The sequence below is a fragment of the Sciurus vulgaris genome (assembly GCF_902686455.1).
Source record: "Sciurus vulgaris genome assembly, chromosome: 5".
NCBI lineage: Eukaryota > Metazoa > Chordata > Mammalia > Rodentia > Sciuridae > Sciurus > Sciurus vulgaris.
In genome coordinates this window covers 77,023,757-77,048,603 of record NC_136465.1, presented here as the reverse complement: position 1 = coordinate 77,048,603, position 24,847 = coordinate 77,023,757, and the positions used below count along the sequence as shown (strand labels likewise).

General features: G+C 39.0%; 1 protein-coding gene across 4 annotated transcripts; it reads left to right on the top strand.

Moving 5' to 3' along the window:
- The first annotated feature begins 1,884 nt into the window (after positions 1-1,884).
- On the top strand, positions 1,885-24,847 carry MFAP5 (microfibril associated protein 5). Of its 4 annotated transcripts, XM_079143189.1 has the most exons (11): positions 1,885-2,078; positions 2,798-2,857; positions 3,830-3,865; positions 8,105-8,140; positions 8,524-8,556; positions 9,265-9,300; positions 12,397-12,426; positions 13,855-13,942; positions 14,743-14,816; positions 16,621-16,768; positions 24,081-24,847. In XM_079143189.1, the coding sequence occupies exons 2-10, from the start codon at positions 2,800-2,802 to the stop codon at positions 16,731-16,733; spliced, it is 504 nt and encodes a 167-aa protein (XP_078999315.1). In that variant the 5' UTR covers positions 1,885-2,078; positions 2,798-2,799; the 3' UTR covers positions 16,734-16,768; positions 24,081-24,847. The 4 variants fall into 4 exon arrangements, with proteins under 4 accessions (XP_078999315.1, XP_078999317.1, XP_078999314.1 ...); XM_079143188.1 differs by lacking the exon at positions 24,081-24,847 and having other exon boundaries at positions 1,886-2,078; positions 16,621-16,907; XM_079143190.1 differs by lacking the exons at positions 9,265-9,300; positions 24,081-24,847 and having other exon boundaries at positions 1,887-2,078; positions 16,621-16,907.

Here is a 24,847-nt window from a genome sequence, read left to right as displayed (position 1 = left end):
CTCTAGCTTAAGACTCCCTTCTGTGACCCCAGGAGAGGGTCCCCTCCTACTGCCTGGGGAGGCTTTCCTAAACTATAGTCTCTAGCTAGGCCAGCACATTGAGGTCATTGCTCTCCCTGCCAAACGATTGGCCTGAGTTCAGTTTCCCCATCTGTCTGAGCTTTATGGAAAACATGATTGTTGCTCTAGGCTCTCTATTCTATGTCTGCTTTAGCTCTGCTTTGCATCCGTTTTTTTCCCCTCACACCCCCACCTCAACCTTTTCTCTCCCTGACTCTCTGCAAACTACAGTCACATCTGTTTTCTAGCCTCTGCCCCCTCACTGTGGACCAGATGGAAGAAGGGCAAGTTCTGGGTCAAGCCGATCAGGAAGAGCTGGGTTTTGTACTTGTATTTGTTCTGGGGGCTGACCAGAATCCACGAATCTCAGAGGTACATCACTTACACCTCCCTCAGAGGTGCCAGAGGTGCTTATGGAGTGCAATTTTCTTATTTCTGACTATTTTCATTACTTTTTCTTCCTCCTAACTTGTTCCTTTCTAACCAACCACCTACCTCTTTCCTTCTATCATTTACTTTTTCTTCTAGTCTGTAATTTATTAGTACTATTTGATCTCTGTTTATCTACACTTTAATTTATCTCATCAGGGTGCTACATCACATAGACTAAAGGAGCTAGCAGATGACTTGAAATTGACATATTTCTATTCCACAACCTGGAGTTTCTGTAACTCAAGTTCACTCCTTCCAATGTGGGAATGTTTTAGTGGTTTATCCATGCTGTCTATGAAGGAGAGCAAATACAAAATCTTTTTAAAATTCCTGAATCAAAGAGAGTGTTAGCATATTATACAATCTGAGAAAAAATACTGATAGAAAATAAGACAAGCAGAATGTACTTGCCTCCCAATTTTCGTTAGGCTTCTTAAGGCATTTTGTCCTTTAGATTACAGAAACTAAGATTCTTAGCACAAGCCTAAACAAAGCCAAAGACAAAATAAGACTGGCACCTCCTCTCATGGAGCTCCTCCACACTTGAAAAGGATTTGGAGAGTTCTGAATGCCTCAATTTTTTATAACTCCAAGATAGCCAGACTTTCTCTTGGACACACCTCACGTGGTGTCTGTTTGCTTGGATGTGAGAATAAATAGAATATTCCCAAAGGGAAAAACAAGAGCCTGAATGTGTGAGTCAAGAAAGAGGCAAAGAAGAAAAAGAAATACAAAGATACAAAGGAATGTGTTGAAGAGACGAATATTAAAACACACACACACACACACACACACACACACACACACATCAAAAAAAAAAAAAAAAAAAATCCCAAAAAGAAAAACATAAAACAAATAAAAAAGAAGGATAGAGTTGAGTGTTGTGGTGAACACTTGTAATTCCAACAATTTGGGAGACGGAGGTAGGAGAATCACGAGTTCAAGACCAGGCTCAGCTACTTAGAGAGCCCATGTCTCAAAGTAAAATTAAAAAAGGTCGAGAATGTGACTCAGTGATGGTGGGGGCTCTGGGTTCAACCCCATTACCAAGAAGTAAATAAATAATAAAAAAGATAAAGAGGGGAATGGAGGAATAATTCAAATATGGAAGAGACACAGAAATAGAGTTTGCTAATGGGCAATGAAACACTCCAAGAATGAGAGGGGACTATTAAGGTAAAAAAGGAACCCACAGAGAAAAGGAAGATCAGGACCAAACAGTGAGAGGGAAAATAGGTTGATGGAAGAGAGGCATACATGAGCGTGGGCCAGCTCTTCTAGGGAGCAGCAAGATCTCTCACCAATGTGGTCATAACCTTTGGAATGAGGGTGTGAATGACTGCAAATTCCCATCTCCCTCCTCATTCCAGCCTTATTGTAACACTGCATTCTGTGTCTCTGGCCTGGCTTTCTCTCTCTCCTTCTCCCTCTCCCTCATCTCATTGTTTCAGACTAGACCAAATTTGAAGTCCTTCCCAGGGCGTGGCTCTGTTCATCTTACTCTCTAGCCAAAGTGAAACAGTGTGAGGACAGAGACACAGTCAGCAGCCAAAGGACTCGGTGGAGAGAGCGGAGCACCGTAGACAGTGAGTTGTTCCATTATAAAACTCTGGATGTGTGTATCTGTGTGTGTGTGTGTGTGTGTGTGTGTGTGTGTGCATGTGTGTGTGTACTGATGGGCTGTAGAGGGGCTGTGGGGAATGCCACTGAACTTAGAATCCAGGAGACTCCCCAGTTATCCATGGAATTCCACAGAGAGGAGAAACCAAGATGAGCAGATGATACAGAGAAGACACAGATATATGAAAAGAAGGTTAGACATTAGGGGTGAAAAAGGCCAAAGGCCACAGGGTTTGGCAAAGAATGGACTATTTAGAGTATAAAAATTCCTCTGAAAACTGGCTGCAGAGGCACCTATAATTCCAGTTACTTGGTAAGCTGAGGCAGGAGGATTGCTTAGGCCCCGAGTTTGAGGCCAGACTGAACAACGTAGTGAGACAGTCTCAAAAAATAAATAAATAAATAAATAAATAAATAAAAAAGAAAGAGAGGGGAATGAAGGAATGATTACCTGCTAATTTGATAGAAAAGAGTAGTAAGAGAGACTATTAATAAATTACCAAAGAACAGATCAGATTTGAGGGAGAAATAAATGTTATGTGAAAGATAATAAAAGAGGAAGCGTTTGCATCAAAGAAAGCCCCTGGGAAGACAAGAAACCAGCTGCTGAGGTACCTTTTCCTGGGGCAAAATGTCAGTGTGTCCCTGAGCATCACCCTCTCTACTCTCCTTGCTGCCCCACTAGATATGCTGCTCTTGAGCCCCAAAGAGCTGCTGTTTCTCACTGCACTCATCATCACCTCTGGTGAGTCTCTATTTTTATTCTTTTCTCCTCAAAATGTCAGCTCCTTAGCTATATCTGTATGTGGAACTGTGTGTTAGAAGGTGGAATGGTCTAAGATTGAAGGGGATTGAGAGGAGACATGCTTGGCATTGAGTTCTAGAACTGCTTTAAATTAAAGAGAAGGAAAGAATAGATTGTCAAATTAGAAAGTACAGGAATGTGACCAGAGATAGAGATGACCTTCCACTGGAAGAAGATAGCCTGATACCTAGGAAATTAGGGTGAAATTAAGATGCACACACATGCCTATTACCACTAAAAGGGAGTTGCTCACAAATACATAAGTAAACAAACACCAAAAGAAAAAGCTAATACAAAAGTATACATAAATGTATAGAGGCTGTGTAATAAGAAAATGGACCAAATTCAAATCCTGAAGGAAACTGGCCGGAATATATACACTGATACCTAACACCTGCATGAACATTCACACAAATATATTTACATTCATGCAAGAAATAAATGCCATACCTATACTCAAAAGAAAAAATGATCTTCACAGATTTCATAGAATCTAGCTAAAAGATTGGTCACAAAAAGTAACCTTGGACTTTAAAGAAATACCATTCTATTTTTTCCTCCTTATTCTGCCAGATGCAGACTGAGAAGATAATTTTTCTGCCTTGTTCGGTAGGGTAGCTAATGGAAAGGCTGTGGGGCTGGAAAGGTTGCTGGACCCCTTTGTGCAAAAGGGTCCTTCCTGGTTGGGAATGAGGGAAAGAGAACATTCTGAGTCAGAGCATTTTCTGGACTATTTTTATTCCTACCGGTTTTGTGCATAGCACTAGTAGTCTAATTTTGTGTTGAGCTTATGGGAATAAATCAAAGAACATACTCAGCCATTTCTATATCATGTTCTGGTTCATCCCATGAAAAGCTTATGGGGCATCAGTGGGAGCCATTAACATTTCTTTTCTGCTTCCTTTCCTGCAGAATGGAGAACTCTGGGGGTCAATGGTCAACGAGGAGGTAGGTGAAGCCTTGAATATGGGCTCTATTTGAGTTTTTATCAAGATAATGTAGAGGAACAGTTGGAGTTAAAGAATCTGCTGTAATCCTAGCACTTGGATTGCAAGTTCAAAGTCAGCCTCAGCAATTTAGCAAGTGCCCAAGCAACTTAGCGAGACCCTGTCTCAAAATAAAAAATAAAAAGACTGCGGATGTGGCTCAGTGTTTAAGCAACCTTGGGTTCAGTCCCCAGTACTGGGGGAAAAAAAAAAAAAAAGGAATCTGTCCTGAGACGAAAAAATACATTGCCAAGGTATGAGAAATAGAATCTAATTCACCAGCTTCCACAATCTTATAACCCTATTCATAAAACCTTCTTGTTTCTTTTTTTCTACTTACTGAAACATCTTTCCCAAGAATTCTTCAATGCCCATCTCTTCTCTATTCTTTCCACTCTTCTCTGCAGATTTCTTATCCAATTCAAGAAAGTATCCATTACTCATTACTCCTTCAGGAAACATCCTTCCCCACACCCCCACTGGGCATTGAATCCATAGGCACTTTATCAGTGAGCTACATTCCCCAGCCCTTTTCATTTTTATTTATTTAATTTTATTTTTTGAAACAGATCTTGCTAAATTGTTGAAGCTGGCCTGGAACTTAAGGATCCTCCTGACTCTGACTCCTGAGTTCGGGAATTATAGGCCTGCTTAATTTTTTATTTTAAGACAGGGTCTCACTAAATTGCTTGGGCCCTTATTAAATTGCTGAAGCTGATCTCGAACTCATTCCTCCTGCCTCAGCCTCCTGAGTCACTGGGATTACAGTCCTGTGCCACTAGTCCCTGTAAGAAAACATTTTTTTTCCCAATGCTGGGTATTGAACTGTGGTCCTTGTGCATGCTAGGCAAGTGCTCTACCACTGAGCTACATCCCAGGTCTCGTTTTTTTTTGTGTGTGTTTGTTTGTTATTTTTTGTTCGTTTATGATTTGGGTAAGCCTATTTGTTTGTTTGCTTATTTGTGTAATGCTAGGAATTGAATCCAGGGCCTTGAGCCTGCTAGGTGAGCATTCTATCACTGAACAACACACACAAACCCCAGAAAGCATAAGTCTATCCACATAACAGTGGAAAAACTAAGATGCAAAAACAGGGCAAGAAATTTTTGCAGTCCGACTGCGAAATTGTGGCACAACTGGACAGAACCCAAAAGTTTTGATTCCAGAAAGACACTTCCTTCAGTCTGAGGAAGGAAACTCCACCCTGCCTCCAGGCATTTGACATAATTCTAATTTATCGCTTTACTTTTCCCAACCCTTGAGGGCTAGAAAATAGAACACTGCAGTATACAGTCTACTAATGAGTCATAAAATCAATTTAGTGGGTCACGACTGGTGCATTTTTTAAAACAACTTAAAGTAAACTAAATGTATCAGAATGCACTGCATGTGTTTTGTAAGAGTAAAGCATTAGTTTATAAAATTTGTATCGGGTTTACACATTTGTATACAGGGCCCAGAATAATATATATTTCTTGCTGAGGGTCCTGGTACTGAAGATAAAAATATAGAAATAAATTTTTTTTTCCTCTTATTGGTAAAAATATTGAGTCAGTTAAGTTTCTGAACAAGATAGCACCAGTAAAACTAAAACTCTGAATTGATTTTTCTGGGGTGATAAGGACCAGTCCTGTCTTATGACTTTAGGATTCTTTTCTAACATAAAAAGTATAAGTTATATGAATGTTACTAAGGATTCCTTTTCAGAGAACTTCATGAATCCTAGAGTGAGCATTTCTACAGTGGTAGCTTATGGTTGGTTTAACTGCAGATATGTACAGAAAAGCAATGCTCTGCCCTGAAAACCCAAAGACAGGCCATGCTCTCAAACTCTTCTCTCTGGTGGCTTCACTTTAATCTCTGAGTAGCTGGACTGGATTGTAGAAAAGACTCTGGAGAAAGGAAATGAGTGGCTTGGGACTAGGCTCCATCCTTGAGAGGCTTCGTTCACCTCGTATAGTCTCTAGAATTATGTGGGTTAGTGATAATATTTCAAATATCCTATGATAGCTGGGCCCAAGGAGCACATACCTGTAATCTCAGTGACGGGGGAGGCTGAGGCAGGAGGATTCAAGTTTGAGGCCAGTCCAGTCTCAGCAATTTAGTAAGACCCTGTTTCAAAATAATAAAAAATAAAAAAGGACTGGGGATGGAGCTTGGTGGTAAAGTGCCCCTGGGATCAATCCCCAGTACCAAGAGGAAAAAAGAAAATCCTATGATATTGGAAAAGACATGGATTCCTTTTATTAAAATTTGTTCTGAAAGAAGAAAGTTTTTTCTGAATGTTAACAAGGCTCAAGGCTGAGGGTGTAGGTCAGTGGTAGAGTACTTGCCTAGCTTATGAGAGATCCTGGGTTCCATGTTCAGCAATAGGCACAAAAAAAGGTGCTTATCAGATCTGATGAATTTGTATTTGTTTTAACTAGAGTTTATGAAAAAGGATGAGATAAGCACAGGAAATGTTTACGAAATGCTTTATTTGTATTTCTCCTCCCTACAATCATCAATAACTCCGACATGCTTTATACAAAAAAAAGAAAACATTTATTCTTCTGGGTGTGGTGGTGCATGCCTGTAATCCTACAAACTCCCAAGGCAGAGGCAGAAAGATTACAAATTCAAAGTCAGCCTGGGCAACTTTATGAGACCCTGGTCTCAAAATAATAAAATAAAAAGGGCTGGGGATATAAGTCAGTGGGAAAGCATCCTTGGGTTTAATTCCCAGTACCAAAAAAATAAAATAAAGTCAAAGCAAACTTTTTGAATTTGCTGACCTCTAGTGGGCAGAATAGATTATGAATATAAACTATTTACATTGAAACATTATTCCAGATGGAACATTTGCTAAATACAGTATTTAAAAGTTATTTGTCGAGATGGCAGATTTCAGGTGCTCTTTTCTCCATCTTCTTTTCACCCCCCCTCCCTGCCACAGTAACTATGTGAGAAGATGGACATAATTAATTTGCTTAACTGTAGTATCATTTCACTTTGTGTATATATATTTAGGGCTGGGAATATTAGCTCAGTTGGTAGAGTGCTTACCTAGCATGCACAAGGCCCTGGGTTCAATCCCCAGCACCACCACCACCAAAAAAAAAAAAAAAAAAAAAAAAAAAGTTATTTGTACACTTTAAACATGTATAATACAAATATATACATTTAAAAAGAAAGCAAATTATTGGGTTGAGGGTATGGTTCAGTGGTAGAGACCTTGTCCAGCATGCATGAGGGTCTGGTTTTGATTCCAAGCACTGTAAAAATAATAATAAAAATAAATAAAAATCTTAAGCTGGGCATGGTGGTTGATGCTTATAACCCCAGCTACTCAGGAGACTGAAGCAGAAGGACTGAAAGTTTGAATGAGTCCAGTCACTGCAACTTGGTGAGACCCCCCTGTCTCAAAATAAAAAGTAAAAAGGGCTGGGGGTGTTGCTCAGTGGTAGAACACCCTTGGATTTCTTCCCAGAAAAAAACAAAGAAGAAAGTTAATTTAAAAATACAATGTTAGAACTTTTTTTTTTTTTTTTTTGCTTTTAATGTAAAGTCAGTGGGTTAAGAATGTAGTTCAAAGATAAAGTATGTATTTAGTATGTACAAGGCCGGGTGTTCAATCCATAGTACCAAATAATAAGAATAATAGAATAGATAATGTGTTTTAGAAAGTGCAATTATTTAAAATCCCAGATATAGTTTTCTCAGTATATCCTAATAGAATTCACACAAATATCTGGACCATTTTTATTCCCTCTCTTCCTGCCTTTACTTTTCCAATGATCAAATTCCAAAAGTTGTCTACTAATACTGGCATTCCCCCACCCTCTCTCCCATTTCTGAGCATCAGAAAATCATTGCCACCACCTTTTGTAGACACTCTATATAACAGCATTATCAGCAAATTCATATCAAAATTATAAATGTTGGGCTGGAGGTATAGTTCAGTGATAGAGTTTTTGCTTAGCTTAAGGCCTTGGTTTCTATCCCCATAAATCTTTGTTTTGGTATAGATAGTTTTCATTTTAAATAAGCACTGTAAAGAGGTCATCAATCCATTATAATTATTATAGGTAGATAAAGAAAAACAACTTGGGGATACTTAACTATGTGCTGGTATTGTGCTTGATAATGTCACTTATTAGAAGTGCAAGGGTTGAGGGGGAGCAGAGAATGCTCAGAAAATGTTTTCTAATTTTTCTTTCAGATGATGTGACTCCAGAAACATTCACAGAAGATCCTAGTAAGCTATCCACCCTCACTGGTTGTTGTTTTTTGTTTGTTTGTTTATTTATTTATTTTTTAAATTTCCTTGCTATCATTTTGGGGATACAAGAATTGAGCATGATGTCTGACCAAAGAAAAACAGACTGGAAGAGGATTGATGGGCACTATGAGCTCACACAGAGTTCTCTTGTCTTTCTTAGAAGCCACCATTATAATAAATATATCTAGTCATTATCTCTTCCATTTCTTTCAGCAATAGTTCCTTATATTTACCCAGGAGTCCACATGCCTTCATTTTTATCCTTCTTGTCACCTTTTAGATAATCATCTCCTTTATCCTACTTCTGTTACATACTTTTCCCACCTGTATTTTTCATTCCCTGTTTTGCATCTTCGCAGATTTGGTGAATGAACCTTCTACAGATGAAACTGGTAAGTTTCACTGAAGTTCTTAAAAATAGCATGATCTGCCAGGTGTGTAATCCCAAATGCCTGTAATCCCAGTTACTGAGGAGGCTGAGGCAGAAGGATCGCAGTTTTGAGGACTTAGCAACTTAGACCCTCAGCAATTTACTGAGACCCTGTCTCAAAAAAAAAATAAAAAATAAAAAAAAGGTTGGGGATGTTGCTTCTTGGTAAGACACCCTGGGTCCAGTCCCCAAGACCATAAAAAAAAAAAAAGAAAGAAAAGAAAAGAAAAAGGAAAAAAAAAAAAAAAAAGTCTGATTAATGTTGTATGTTGTTAAAAAAATTCTGACTCTTGAATTCTTGAATTAATGCTATATTTTAAACTCTGGATAAAGGGATTGTGGGAGTGTTGTTCAGTGACCATAGGATAAAAGGAAAGAGGGCCTTTAAAAGGAAAAAGTCCTTTAAAAAGAGGGAACAAAGTGAATTAATAGCTAAATTAGGCCTGGGTAATAATACAAGCTTTCAAAAATTAGTATAATGTCAACAGAACCAATATTCTTCAAAAGATATTCCCAATTAACTCTATTAATTCTATTCCTTTGGACATCATACGCAAAGGCAGCAGCAGCCCTGACCTTGCCCTGATACCTCCGTTTTCCCTTTGCCTACTTTCCTTTTTACTCTTGCAATTCAAAGCCTCCTCACACCTGCTGTTTTGTGCCTTTTCAGTTCTGGCTGATATCGAGCCTTCCACAGATGACCTGGGTGAGTTCAGATCCGGGATCCCAGGGCCAAAAGGGCCATTCTGGGCTTTCCCTAGAGCCCATGATGGAAGGCAGTGCAGCTGCTGAAGGATCCTAAGTAGATTACAGTATATGTAGCATGTTCTTCCAATAGGTCAATTTAAATTAATGACATTTTGAAACCTAATGAGCAGAAACTGTGCTGTTGGCTATATAAAGTACAAAGATGTGATCTTTCTCTCAATGTTTCCAAGGTTAAGTGAGTAAAGAAGAGACAAAATTAGAAACAAACGTTTTGGAGGATAAATGAAGTTTCCTAGAAGGAATGCTTGAACTAAACCTTTATTTTTTATTTTTTATTTTTTTTTGTACCAGGGATTGAACCCAAGGGCCCTTAACCACTAAGCCACATTCCCAGCCCTTTTTATATTTTATTTTGAGATGGAGTCTTGCAAAGTCACTAGGGCTTCACTAAATTGCTGAGGCTGGCTTGGAACTCATGATCCTTCTGCCTCAGCCTACCAAACTGCTGGGATTACAGGTGTAGCCACTGCACCTGGCTTGAACTAAATCTTGAAAGAAGAATTGGAATAAGACAAAACAGTCATGAGGTGGCATTTCAATGAGGGGTACCAACAAAATGTTCTAAGATGTGAAAATAAAATGGAATTTAAACCAGGTGCACTGAGAGTCTTCATTCCCAGCTATTCAGGAGGTTGAGGCCTCGGTGGCATGTTAAGTAGGAGACTCTTGAGTTTGAGGCAATATCAGCCTCATTAACTTAATGAAACACTGTCCCAAAATAAAAAGGACTGGGAGTGTAGCTCAGAGTAGAGTGCCCCTAGGTTCAATCCTCTGTACTCCTCACCATGCCCCTTCCAAAAAAAAAAAAAAAAAGTTGAAGCAGGAGCATCACTTGAGCCTGGGAATTCAAGGCCAACTTGGGCAACACAACAAGATCCTGTCTCAAAAAACAAAACAACAACACAACAACACAAAACTCCAGAACTATGGGTGCTGCTCAGAGGTGGGAGTGTTTGCCTAGCATGTGAGGTATGAGGCCCTGGGTTCAATCCCCAGGAAAAAAGAGATTTAGAAAAGAAAAACACAGTAGAGTTTAGTACCTGAGAGAAACGGAGGGGTTTTTGTTTATTTGTTTGTTTGCCATACGGGCGATTGAACCCAGGGTGTTCTACCACTGAGCTAAATCCACATCCCTTTTTAGTTTTTATTTTGATATGGAGGTAGGGGTTCTCACTAAATTGTCCAGGCTGACCTTGAATTTGTGATTCTGTTTTAGCCTCCTGAGTATCTGGGATTATGGGTGTGGGCCACATAGGGCTGGTGAAAACTGAGTTTTTTAAATGGTGAGGGGTAAGGAACAAATGGTATGAAGGAAGTAAGAAAAGGAGATAGAAGATAGGATTTTTTTTTTTTTTTTTTTTTTTTTTTTGGTCTTGGGGAGTTAGCAAACGCTCTACCACTAAGCTATATCCCCATCCTGGGAAAGAGGATAGTTAAAATGATGTGCAGTTTTCTAGATGTGGTTATTGAATGGTTGGTGGTACCATTCATTGAAAAACAACTCAAATTGGAGAAGGAAAAGATAATAAGTGAGTTTAAGATATGTAGAATTTGAGGAATCTTTTAAAAATTCAGTAACATTTCCATAAAATGGTGATTGGATCTGTAGTTTGGGGTTTAGGAATCTGGGTTAGAAACAGGTTTTGAAACTATCAGCAAAGATCTGCCTTGACAATGGGGTATATGATATCGGCTAGCACCTTCCTAGTATTCTGTTTTGTTTTTGTTTTTGTTTTTGGTAGTAAGGATTGAACCTAGGGGCACTTTACCACTCCCGTTTTTATTTTTTTGTTTTGAGACAGGGTCTCACTAAATTGCTGAGGCTTCCTGGAACTTTCAGTCCTCCTGCCTTAGCCTCTTGAGTCAATGGGATTGTAGGCATGGGCCACCATGCCCTGTGGCGAAAGTCTTTGGGAGAGTTAAATAGAAAGGATACTAGGAACCTGGCTGGCATAGTGGTGCATGCCTGTAATCCCAGCAGTTGGGAGACTGAGACAGGATCGCTAATTCCAGGATAGCCTCAGCAATTCGGCGAGGGCTAAGCAATTTAGCAAGACCCTGTCTCAAAATAAAAAATAAAAAGGGCTGGGGATGTGGTTCAGTGGTTAAGCACTCTAGGTTCAATCCCTGGTACCAAGACATTTCCTCCAGAAAGCTCCCTGAATAGTCTATCCCCTCAACCACATCTAACTCCTTGACCTTTTGTCCTTTCTGCAAATTAAGCCTGTATCAAGCTTGCCCCAGGTCAGGTTTGGCTATAAATACAACCCTTGCTATTTTTTAATCCCAATAGCTTTTATCAAAGGACCCACGATGATGTCTTTAATCTACAGAAAAGAGAAGTAAGAATGAGGAGGAGCTTCTACAGGATCATGTTTTCTCCTTAGGTCTAGGATGAAGAACTTCTGGGGATATGGCTCTTTGCCTTGCACTCCTACAAAATTTGTTTCTTATCTCTGGGCATGGTGGTGTGCACTTAGGGTCCCAGCCAATGGGGAAACTGAGACAGGAGGATCCCTTGACCTCAGAGGTTTGAGGTCAGCCTAGTCAACATATCGAATACTCCCTCATCTCTAAAACTAAAAATACTATATGCAGTGAATTTCTCAACTCTCCTGAAGAGAAAGGGGAAAGGCATAATCCCATCTTATTTCTTAAATCTCCTTCATTGTGTGGATCAAAGCAGCCCAATAGAGGTTTTCTTTCAGAAGTTGCTAAGAATTATTTATTCTCTGGATGAGGTGGCACATACCTGTGATCCCAGTTGGGGAAGGTTGAAGCAGGAGGATCTCAAGTTGGAGGCCATCTTGGGCAATTTAGCCACACCTGTCTCAAAGTATAATTTTAAAAGTGTAAAGGGTGTAGCTCAGTTCCAAACCCAGTACCAGAAAAAAAAAAAAAAAAAAAAAAAATTATTAACTCATTTGTTCCCTATTTGAGTATTCCAAGTGAGTCCCAAGAGAGGCAGTGTGACAATTACAGAAGTGCTGACTTCTAGAAATGGTAATAACTGAATAAAATTTCTGCCTTCCAGCCTCGCCCAGTGATAAAAATACCTCCACAGGTATGCTAATTTCTTGCATTTTTTTTCTGAAGCTCTTTTTCCTTCTATGGATTCCTTTCTTCCTTGTTTTTTGGAGAGTATTGCCACACGTCCCAAGAGGATGAGGAAAACGGTTCCTGTCAGAGGGATGGGCTGGCTAAGAAATTCATTTAATAGGAAAAAACCACAGGAGACAACTATCTTTTAAATCAGGGGGAATGACAGGTTGAGCCATGCTATAGGGTCTCACTCTAACAACATGGAAGAGGCTGCGCTTGGTTTACTTATCGCAGTACAGATCAAAGGGGGACCAGGAGGAGCTTCTTCCATGAGAAACAGGAGGGGGTGGAGTTAAACAAGCCATTTTGCTCTAGCAGGTCATTGGCTCATCTAGGGCATGCAAATTCCGGCGATGAACCAATGTGCCTGGAACCCACACACCCCAGTCAATCTTGAACAATTTCTCATAATTGTCAGTTCCTGAGAGCCAGATTTCCTCAAAGAATATTGCTTTCCCAAAGAATATTTTTAGTGTTCTTCACTTCCCAACTCCATGCACCCAGCTTTTATCTACTTATTATCAAAATGGATTCCTGACCTAAAAGTCACAAAGAAAAGATGAGACTGCTGTTGAATGGTCCCCCAAATGCCCTCTCTGTACACTACCTTTGGACTTTATTTGGAGACTAGGAATTGGGAAATAAAATCGATTTGTCAATTTACCATAGACATCATGGTTAAAATTGCTTTCTCTAGATGGGTCTAGTAACTTTCAAGTATAATCCTAGAGGCTTGGGAAACTGAGCAGGAGGATTACAGTTTAAGGTTAACCTTGGCAATTTAGGAAGACCCTGTCTCAAAATTTTAAAAATGTTAAAAAGGGCGGGGCATGTAACTCAGTAGAACACTTGCCTAGCCTGAAGCACAGGGTTTGAGCCCCAGTACTGGAAGAAAAAGTGCTTTCCCTACTTTCTTGATAAGTCTCATCTACAACTAGGGTTGAAAACAGCTAGAGATGTAGTGACCTTAATTCTTGAATTGAGAACTCTCATTCTTCAGAATGAGATCATCAACATTTCAGTTTAATATTTCATATTGCTACCTAAATAATCATACAAAGACTTCTTTTTTAAAAACTTTCCCTTAGAGGACTTTATTTCTCTATTTTTGTATGGACCGCTAATTAAATTAGAGGGCTAGAAAAAGACTTGTTTTCCTAGAAGAGTCCTCAGAAATTATTTCATTCACTTCTTCCAGGTAGGGAAGCTCCTAAATTTCCTCTTGCTCTGCTTTTGGTAAGCAGGAAGGACAGCCCCCAATTTATAATTATCCTCTATAGAAACTATTCTGTATTTTTTCCCTACTCTATCTCCCTCCCCAGTCCGTTAATCCTTTATTTATGCTACTTCTATTTGGACCTCTCTATTTTTTTGTGTTGGATCTCTTCAGAGTGCCGGGATGAGAAATTTGCTTGCACAAGACTCTACTCTGTCCATCGACCAGTCAAGCAATGTGTTCATCAGGTCTGCTTCACCAGGTAAAGGAACCCAGAATACCCAGAGAGCACCTTCCATGGTAGTGTTTTTGTGTCAGTATAATAAGTACTCATTAAGGAACTGCAACATTTGATGGGGCAGATGTTTTTAGCATAACCCTTCTAGCTATTCCTGAAGGTGCTGCTATACTCTGGGTTGAGGTACACAAAGGACAGGCTGACTAACAGATGCCAGAAGGTAAGTGAAGATGAAGGCTGGAGAAAAAGAGGGTCATAAGGGAAGCACTGGCATGTTGAATTTATTACATGATTGAAAGATGCTAAAGCAAAAGATTTAGATCTGAAGGTAGAAAACGGAAAGGAGCAGTGGACTTGACTGCTGGAAAGTGGAAAGTGTGAAGTGTAAGAAGAGGAAATTAGCCAGGTGCAGTGGCTCACACCCTTAATCACAACTACTGGAGAGGCTGGAGCAGGATTGTACCAAGTTCAAGGCCAGCCTGGGCAACTAAGCCAGACCCTGTCTCAAAATAAAAATTAAAAAGAACTGGGGATGTGGATCAGTGTTAGAGTACCCCTGGATTCACTTCCCAGTACTGCAAAAAGAAAAAGAGGGGAAAAAAAATAAAAAAGAAAAAGAAAGAAAATATCATTCCATTCTTTATATTCTTCTGAGGGATAAAAAAGAATTAGTCATCTAAATACCTAAGGAAATGCAGATGGGGGAGGCTACATAGGGGAGAGTGGGAACTACAGAGTTGAAGAGAAGCCTAGGCCAAGGTTAGTTCTCCCCCTCAAGGCTTTTTTCTATCTCTTTCCTTGACCATGATATTGTGATGTGGCAGTTTACGACGTATGTACATCATCAACAATGAGATCTGCTCCCGTCTTGTCTGCAAGGAACATGAAGTTATGAAAGGTAAGTTGACTTCTGGATGTTTAGTGGGGAGGAACTATTATGAGAGAGGTAAACAGGATCATAATCCAAAATCTAAGGCTTGATTTTGGAGGAGGACTCTGGCTCTAGGCTTAGCTTCCATCTGCCCTAATGGAAGTTTCTCCAAATAAACAATAAGTAAAGCAGTGTGCTTAATACAAATACAGACCTAACAAAAGTACCTCTAGATCCTTTTCCAACTGAATGGCAGCCCCCCCAGCTTCTCCTGTGTAGACAGTTTTTTGAAGGTCTGGCTGTTTTAAAGGTCATTCACTGGGGTTCTAGGGAAAGGGCCAATTCAGCCATCACAGATAATAGATTCCTCTAGTCAACAACCAAGTTCCTAGCTCTAAAAGGAAAACACACACACACATATGCATACACACTAGTTTGGAGACAGTAAGGTCTGGATAGGGTATATAAAAAGGATGACACATAATGGGGGGGGGAGGGAAGGGTTAGTGTTAGGGTTAGAGTTAGGGTTAGGGAGGGGAGCAAGTATGGAGGAAGGAAGTACTGTATAGAGGGTAAAGAGGGGTGGGAGGGGTGGGGGGAAGGGAAAAAATAACAGAATGAATCAAACAACATTACTCTATGTAAATTTATGATTACACAAATGGTATGCCTTTATGCCATGTACAAGCAGAGAAACAACATGTATCCCATTTGTTTACAATAAAAAAAAAATTTTTAACTGATATATAAAAACATTTAAAAAAAAAAAAAAAAAAAAAAGGATGTACCCAGGCACGGTGGTGCACACCTGTAATTCCAGCAGCTCGGGAGACTGGGACAGGAGGATCATAAGTTCAGAGCTAGTCTCAGCAACTTAGAGAGGCCCTCAGCAACTTGTGAAAGCCTGTCTCAAAAAATAGAAAGGCCTGGGATGTGGCGCAGTGGTTAAGCACTGTTGTATCCAATCCCTGGTACCAAAAAAAAAGAAAAAAAGGAGGAACATTAAGAAATTGGGTATACTATAAACAGTTCACCAATTCCAGGAAGCATTTACATTGCTTATTGAGAAATTTTAGAAGTAGAGAAAGGCAGAAAGATGTTACAAGAACAATTTTACAAGGGTCCTAAATGTGTGGTTTTAGACAATGCATGGTGGGAGCAAACATACTTCTCACCTTCCCCATGGACAGCCCCAAATGATGGCTGTGGTTGGTGACAACACCACAGACACAGCACTTCTGACTCAGCAGCCTGCTCTGTGCTGCGTTCCTGAGTAAGAGCTGTAGTTCACTTTGCTGAAGGAAACTTGCTGCTTGCCCCCATTGGCTTTGTGCAAGCCACCTGCAAGGGAAGCACCTTGAGATTGAGGATGAGTATTTGGAACTCTAGGCACTTTCAAGTATCTCAGGGGATTTACTAAATTTAGCTATTTATTTGCACATAGTAAACACCTAAAAGTGGAATGAATGATTGGACCTCATTTTCCTATTTGCTAGATCCATGACTAGAATTGGGAGCTGGGTATATAAAGGAAACTAACATTTACTGTGGTGCTGGGTACTTTGCATATGTTATTTCATTTTAACAGAAACTGTTAAGGTAGGTATTTTAATGCTCATTTTACAAAAAAGAATACTGAGGTTCATAAAAGTTAAGGTACTTTCTAGTAAATGGTAAATAACTGGTAAGTGGCAAAGCTGAGGTTTCAACCCACCAGGTCTTTTTCTCTTCAACATTGTTCACTACACCTCACTGCAAAGCCTTTTCTTTCCCTTAAAACAAGAGCCCTTGTTATCTTCCTGCATTCTCCTGTCACTCTTTGCTTCTTTAGATGAACTTTGCCGTCAGATGGCAGGTCTGCCCCCAAGGCGACTCCGTCGCTCCAACTACTTCCGACTTCCTCCCTGTGAAGATGTGAATTTGCAGAGACCCAATGGACTGTGATCATCAAGGAAGAAGAAAGAAGAAAGAATGTGTGGGTGAGAGGAAGGCAGAATTTCTTCTTCTACACCACTGTCAGCTAACCCATAGACATGAGTATTTCTTAAACCTGTCCTTTTGCAATATCTAGCTTTGCCCCACTCCCTAATTTTTGACCAAGACTAATAACATTTAACATTTTTTATAATAACATTTTTAATAACATTTTTTCAGTACTTAAAACGCAATATCTATATTATTGCAGTTTTGTTGCTTCCCAATATCATAAACATAGTGGATAAACATGATTTAACATTCAAATGTTCTACATACAATTTCTGGAAAGAATAAACTTTAGGTTAATAATTTTTATGGGAGGACTGTAGCTCAGTGGTAGAATGCTTGCTTAGTATGCCTAAGGCCCTGAGTTTGATCTTCAGAACTGCAAAAAATAAATCAATAGTAATAATAATCTCCGTGTATGTGTGTGAGTGCATATATGTATGTTTGTGTGTGTGAGGCTGCCTCTCAAATACTGGGCAAGTGCTTCACCATGAAGCTACAGGCCCACCCTGTATGTTAATAATCTCAATTATTAGATTTGTTGGAAATAGATTTTAGGGTAGAAGAAACTATCTTTGTCTACTTTGGCTAACCATAAACTTCATTTATTTTCCTTCCAGGCCCTTCCTTAATTAACTCTCCATCATTTATGTATTCCTCTTTATTCATTTTAACTCTTTTGCTTGGATTATTCTAATTTTGCCTGTCAGGTCTCCTTGGTGAGAAAGATCACAGTAATTTTTTTAGTTCTAGAAGATTCTCTCATCAGAACCAAGAATTATGTAATTCTAATAGCAATACATAAAGACCCCAAATGTTGTCTTCTGCTAAGGTCAGAGTCCGGGGTTAAAGAGAGAGGATTATGCCAGTTATAGAACTTGGACTCATAATTCTCTCTTCGATTTTTCATGCAATTGTTCAGTCAAGGAGTAGGGTTGGAAAATAAGTTTCCTTTACTTATTCATTTATGATAGTACTGGGGTTAGCTCACTTCCACAAAGTAAACTAAACAGCTTAATGTGAAACCATACCATTTGCCTGAGTTTCCTTGAGTTTTGCTACTTCTTTCATCCTTAACAATAAATGCAAAAGTAGAGCTTATTGTGCAAATGGAAATTCTGGAATATCCTGACTTAGGGCCTAAGAAGAACATTCAGATCTGATTTTTTTTTTTTTTTTTTTTTTTTTTTTTTTTTTTTTTAACTAGTGATTGAACCCTGGAATGCTTTGTCACTTAGCTAAGTCCCCAACTCTTTATTTTTTATTTTGAGACAGGCTCTTCCTAAGTGGCTTAGGGCCTTGCTAAGTTGCTGAGGCTGGCCTCAAACTTTCGATGCTCCTGCCCCAGCTTCCCAAGGCACTGGGATTACAGGCATGTGCCATGGCACTGGGATCAGATCGGAACTTCATATATATATATATATATATATATATATATATTTTTTTTTTTTTTTTTGTGGTGTTGGGGAATTGAACCCAGGGCCTTGTGCTTGCAAAGCAAGCACTCTACCAACTGAACTATCTCCCCAGCCCAGATCTGAACTTTAATAGGCAGGCAGAAAGCTTACCTAAAGTTTGAAATGAAAGAGTGAAAGAAACACAATTTCTTATCCTGGCCCTAACAGTAGGATGAAACTACTTTCAGATAAGTCATTTTCCTTCATTAGGTCCTGGTTTAATTTCCTCACCTTTAAAATGAGAAGGCTAGATTTCTGTTAGTTCTAAGGTATTAGTTCTGTGATTCTGTGATGTACATGCATTATTCATATTTTTCAAAGCCTAGATGCAGTCTAATTCACAAACATGTGCTTCATTCTAAATACTGACAGCAGTCCACAATGTAATGGAACCAAATCCTACCCTCCCTTCACCCCGGGCTAGAGTATTAAACCTGTGGCCTCAAGCATGTTATCAGGCAAATGCTCCACCACTGAGCTATACCTCCAGGCCCCCCAAATTCCATTTTAATAAGTGACAAACTATATATTGTGAGCTGTTGGGTCTGAATAACTTAATAATTTTCTATAAAAGTCAATGGAATTCAAATAGGTATTAGAGAAGAAGTTACATATGACAGTAGGGGTTGGATTCCTTTCATATTGCCAAGAAAACTAGCTAAATGAGGGTTGGATTCTTGCTGTTAATAAACAATTTAATTTAATAGGATTTGCACATCTTATCAAAGAGAAGTATAAGAGAATACCCCAAAGCATGTGATCTCTATCCCACCGTAGTCTCTAGAATTAAAATGTCCTCATCCAGGCAAACATATTAAATGCATATTATAGTCACTACAGAGAAACCTCATAGGCACAGAGTTTACAAGAATCATTTTAAGAATTTCTTCATAGGGCTAGGTACAGCTCAGTGGTACAGCCTTTGCCTAGCATTAGTGGAAGCCCTGGGTTCAGTCCTTAGCACTGCAAACAATCATTCAATCAAACAAACCCAAAATGTCTTCTTGAGACTTCAAATTCAAAATAATGATAAGGGGATGGAAATGTTACTTATCCCACTTGATCAATGCATATTGTATATATATACTGAAATATCACATGTACCTCATAAATACATATAATGATCATGTGTTAATAAAAATTTTTAAATGCTTAAGGAAATGGAAATGTTAACTATTCTGATATGATCTTTGCATACTATTATACATGTACAAATTATCACATTGTACCCTATAAAGTTGTACTATTTTAATAATAATAATAACAAGAATACTAATATTTAGCTTAGAAGACATTCAAAAGTTCGTTTATTCTTGGAAGTTGGGAGAATACCAATAAAAGAAGAAGAAAAGAATCTCTTCATGCACTTGACATTCCTACTACATAATGGTGAAAACAGGTGACATTTCTACCAGAGAGCACCTCAATCCCAATATTCGTCTATTGCAAATTAAATCTTTTACATTTAATTTTTATTCTTTTTTTTTCTCAGAATAAAGTGGTTTCTGGTTTGGTTATTGTTTTTCTCTTCTCTTTTTATGCTTACAAAAAATACCTGAATTTTTTCTCTTTTATCCCACTTTGAAAACTGAGTATCAAAATTAACCAGTTTTCTCTGTTCTGCTCCTCTCTATTTTATCCTTCACTCTGTAACTTACCATAGGTTCTCTAAAAGTCCTTACTTTCTCTTCCCAATTGAGTTGATCCATAGTGGGCACAAGGTTGCACACCTGTAATCCCAGCTATGTGGGAAACTGAAGCAGGAGGATCAAGAGTTCCAGACCAGCCCAGTGACTTAGCAAACCTTGTATTAAAATAAAAATAAAAAGGATTGGGAATGTAGCTTATTGGTAGAGTGCTTGTCTAGCATGAGTGAACCTATGGGTTTGTTCCCCAACACCACACACACACCCACACACGTTCACACACGCATGCACGCATGCACATGCAAAATTGAGTTGATTCTACTCTGCGTCTAACTTTTCCCATATTTCATGCTTGTTATTCAAGAAAATTCTCCTTTCTCCTCAAATTAACAAATTCTGGAAATTCAAATGTGAACTCTACTCACTAGAGTTCTGTGCACACTTTCTCTTAGTATTGTTTTGACTCACAGGCAGATGGTGCAAACCCCAGCTGGTTTCCCCACCTCTAGATTTTATTTTGATGACATCAAGGAGTATAATTTGCTAGCCACAAGCTCCTCCCTCCTTCAGGGTATTTGTGGCAAAAGATGTATGCTCAACCAAACACTGTACACCTGGTTGGAAGGAGCAAGTCACTTGTGAACTCTCAGGTTCCTATGCCTTTTGTACAGAAGTAACGGTAACACAGTGAAGACAGACCAGAAGATGGAGACCAACAAAGGATCTGGAGAGGGGAGCACCATGACAGGTTGACACTAGGAGAGAACCAGGAGGCAAGTTAATGGGAAGTTTCCAATGGAAAATTTGAAAAGACATCAGGAGCACAGCAGAAGAGAGGCAGGACCACCCTTGAGGTTTTGTGAACTCAAAGTCACAACACTTCAATAAAAATTGACACCCTGGAGCTGCCTGCAGTGGTGCACATCTGAAATCCCCACAAGTTGGGAGGCTGAGGCAGGAGGATCGGAAGTTCAAGACCAGCCTTAGCAATTTAGCGAGGCTGTAAGCAACTCAGGGAGACCCCATCTCAAAATTCTAAAATAAAGTGTTAGGCAGAGCTGGGAATGTAGTTCAGTGGAAAAGTCCCTCTGCGTTCAATCCCCAGTACAAAGAAAAAACCAGTCGATACCCTGACATCTTTAAGCATTTTCACTAACCAAACATCAGGGAAAGTAACATGTTTAGTTTCTCTAGTGGAGAGAGGAACAGGTGGCAACAGTTTTTTTTTTTTTTTTTTTTTTTTAAACCAGTCAAGTAGAGCCAGAAGTAGCAGTCAGAGGACAACTTCTGGGCAAAGCCCAAGACAGAAAAAGCAAATGTTTATATAAATAGACATGCAGAGCCCATAGTTTCCTGTTAACAAATTGAGCTTTGCTTTACCTCAAACCCTCACGTTTTATTAAGTGACTGATGATGGTTTTGTGTTTTTTTCAATTTGTCCAATCATTTTAGGTCTAGTTTTTTCCTAACCTGTAGATCCTTCAGTTCTTTTCTATATTTCTGGTATTTTCTCTTTCCTCTCCCTTTTCCCTTCTGTGCGATTATCTGCCATACATATCTACTACATAATTACATGTATGCAGCATTCCATAGGGACTGAAATTGGGATGATCTGGTAAATTTATGTGAGATTCACCTCTTCCTCCACACCCCCTTAAAAAGTAATGGATAAGTTGGCCCTGTGGTACATGCCTGTAATCCCAACAAGGGAGTCAGGAGTATCACAAGTTTGAGGCCAGATTGGTCACCTCAGTGAGACTCTCAACAACTTAACAAGAACTTTTCTCAAAAAAAAAAAAAAAAAAAAAAAAAAAAAAAAAAAAAAAAGAAAAGAAAAAGGGCAGGGGATATAGCTCAGTGACAAAAGAGAGAGAGAGCAAGACAGAAAGTTTTTTAGAAGGTCATTTGTAATATGATAAAGTCAAACAACTGTGCTCTTTTTTCTCTCACCATGTAGAAACTAAAAAATTATATCTATGATGAATATTGTGTCTAGACTCCAAATCAATGTGGTTCTAGGTGTCCAAAAAAAAAAAAAAAAAAATGGTGCATGCCTGTCATCCCAGCAGCTGGGGAGGCTGAGACAGGAGGATCAGGAGTGCAAAGTCAGCCTCCTTAGCAGGGAAGTGCTTAGCAACTCAGTGAGACCCTTTCTCTAAATAAAATACAAAATAGGGGATGTGGCTCAGTGGTCAAGTGCCCCTTAATTCAATCCCTGATACCCTCCCCCCACAAAAGAATAGAAAAAGAAAAAGAAAAAACAAAACAAAAAAAGCCCCTGTATTTACATCACCCTGTTCAATTTTACCCAACTTTTTTTTTTTTTTTTTGGTGGGGATAGAACCAAGGACCTCATGCATGCCAGGCAAATGGTCAACCACTAAGCCAAATCCTTAGCTCATCCTGTTCAATTCAATATAAAAGAACTGGTATGTTTTTCAGTGCCAGGCCAAAATTGGCATTCACAAGTTGTGTGATTTTAAACAAATAATTTCTCAACTATAAACTTGGCAATATACCTGCCTTACAGGTGGGTTTTTTTTTTATTAAAATATTTTTTATTTTTACAGATACATTTTGATTCATTGTACACAAATGGAGTACAACTTTTCATTTCTATAGTTGTACACAATGTAGATTCACACCATTCATGTAATCATACATGTACATAGGGTAATACTGTTTCATTCTACTGTTTTTCCAACCCCACCCCCTCCCAGCCCTTTTTTCCTCTATACCATCCTAAGTTCCTTCATTCTTCTCTTCCCCTCATCACCCCCTCCCCCTGTTATATATTGTCATGCACTTATCAGAGAAAACATTCGGCCTTTGGTTTTTTGGGCTTGGCCTATTTCACTTAGCATGATATTTTCCAACTTCATCCATTTACCAGCAAATGCCATAATTTTATTCTTTATGGCTGAATAACATTCCATTGTGTAGATATACCAGAGTTTCTTTATCCATTCATCAACTGAAGGGTATCTAGGTTGGTTCCACAATCTAGCTATTGTGAAGTGAGCTGCTATGAACACTGATGTGGCTGCATCACTGTAGTATGCTGATTTTAAGTCCTTTGGGTATAAACCGAGGAGTGGGATAGCTGGGTCAAATGGTGGGTCCATTCCAAGCTTTCTGAGGAATCTCCATACTGCTTTCCAGAGTGGCTGCACCAATTTGCAACTCCACCAACAATGTATGAATGAGCCTTTTTCCCACATCCATGCCAACACTTATTATTGCTTGTGTTCTTGATAATAGCCATTCTAATTGGAGTTAGATGAAATCTTAAGGTGGTTTTAATTTGCATTTCTCTAATTACTAAGGATGATGAGCACTTTTTCATATATTTGTTGATCACCTTACAGGTGGTTTTGAGAGTTAAGAAGATCATGTATTCAAAAGGTTTAGTACCTGTAAGACTATTAAGTGTATAATAAAACTATTTTATTCTACTAAAGTTGATTAGTTTCTTTTCTTTCTTTCTCTTTTTGTGTGAGATACTAAATATTGAACCCAGGGGTGACACACTCCTATAATCTGAGTGACTCAAGAGGCTGAGGCAAGAGGATCACAAGTTCAAGGCTAGACTCAGAAACTTAGCATGGCCCAGTAGCAAAATAAAAAATGAAAAAAGGACTGGGATGTGGCTCAGTGGTAAAGGGCCCTGGGTTAAAAAATAATAATTATTTTGCTTGTTTGTTTTTGTTTCTTATTTTGAGACAGAGTGTCACTAAGTTGCTTCAAACCTTGCTAAATTGCTGAGGTTGGCCTCAAACTTGAGATACTGCTGCCTTAGCCTCCCTGGTTGCTGGGATTACAGGTGTGCACCACTGCCCCGCTTGGGTCAGGTTAGTTTCTTACACAGACTTGTCTGTGGCCTTTAGTCCTTGCCTACCCCTGCTCCCTAGGTTGACCAAATGAACTTTTCATCAATTTTTTGGTTCTTTTCTCCCACTCACATTTCCATTCTTTTTCCTCCATTCCAGGGCACTTACCACTTTTGTTTCCCTTTTTTTATGACTTTCTCTTATGCTTACATATAATAATAACTGACAGCATACAGGAAAACATCCATTATCCCTTGTATCCTTTCCGAGGTTATTTAGTTCCTAGAAATATCTAAGTTAATGAGGATTTCTTTTTTTTTTAATGGAAGTGAAATCCATGTAACCCCAAAATGAATCTTTTTCTCTTTTTTTCAGTGTTGGAGATTGAACCCAGAGCCCTGTATATGCTAGGCAAGTGCTCTATCACTGAGCTACATCCCTAACCCTAAAATGAATCATTTTAGTGTACAATTTAGTGGCATTTAGCACGCACACACATCATTGTACAACCACCAGCCCAGTTGCCGAAAAATTTTCCTCTTCCTAAAAGAAAACCCTACATTCACTTTCAGAAGCAGTCACTGCCTATTCTCCTTTCCCCCTAGCCTCTGGGCAATCTGCTTTCTGCTTCTGTGGATTTACCTGTTCTGGATATTTCATATAAATAGAATCATAAAGTATGTTACCTTTTGTGACTATACTAGTCAAGATTTTAGGATTGTCTGTGTGTTGCATAAATTTAGAGCATATCCAGGATAATTGCCTCAGTAGGGAGAGCTTTGAGTTACTTACTTTTACCCTGTAGGCATGCCTCATTTCAATCTAAAGCAACCAGTATGTGTGGGAGGCAAGGTCAGGTTGAATTAACCAAAATGCTGAAGTGTACTGAATGGGTGAGTGGTGTTTTTTCTAATTGTGCTGAGGTAGTTGACTCTCCCTTTCCTGCTCTAGCAACAAGGTGAAAAGGTGCTTTTGGTACTTTTATCGAAGAATGTGCTGATGGGGTGTAGGAGCAGAAATGGGGAAGAGGAAGCTGAAGGAAAAGTATCTGCTAAAGAATTTGGAACTGTTGATATCCATTAACTGTTTCTCAAATCCCATCAAGGATACTGAATTTTAATTAAATCAATAGGGTTATAATT

What these genes read in the sequence shown, in the direction of transcription:
- MFAP5 (XM_079143189.1), top strand. Translation starts at nt 2,800, where the DNA reads ATGCTGCTCTTGAGCCCCAAAGAGCTGCTGTTTCTCACTGCACTCATC. An exon ending in TGCACTCATCATCACCTCTG is followed by an intron (nt 2,858 to 3,829) that starts GTGAGTCTCTAT and finishes CCTTTCCTGCAG; the next exon opens with AATGGAGAACTCTGGGGGTC. An exon ending in GCCTTCCACAGATGACCTGG is followed by an intron (nt 9,301 to 12,396) that starts GTGAGTTCAGAT and finishes TCTGCCTTCCAG; the next exon opens with CCTCGCCCAGTGATAAAAAT.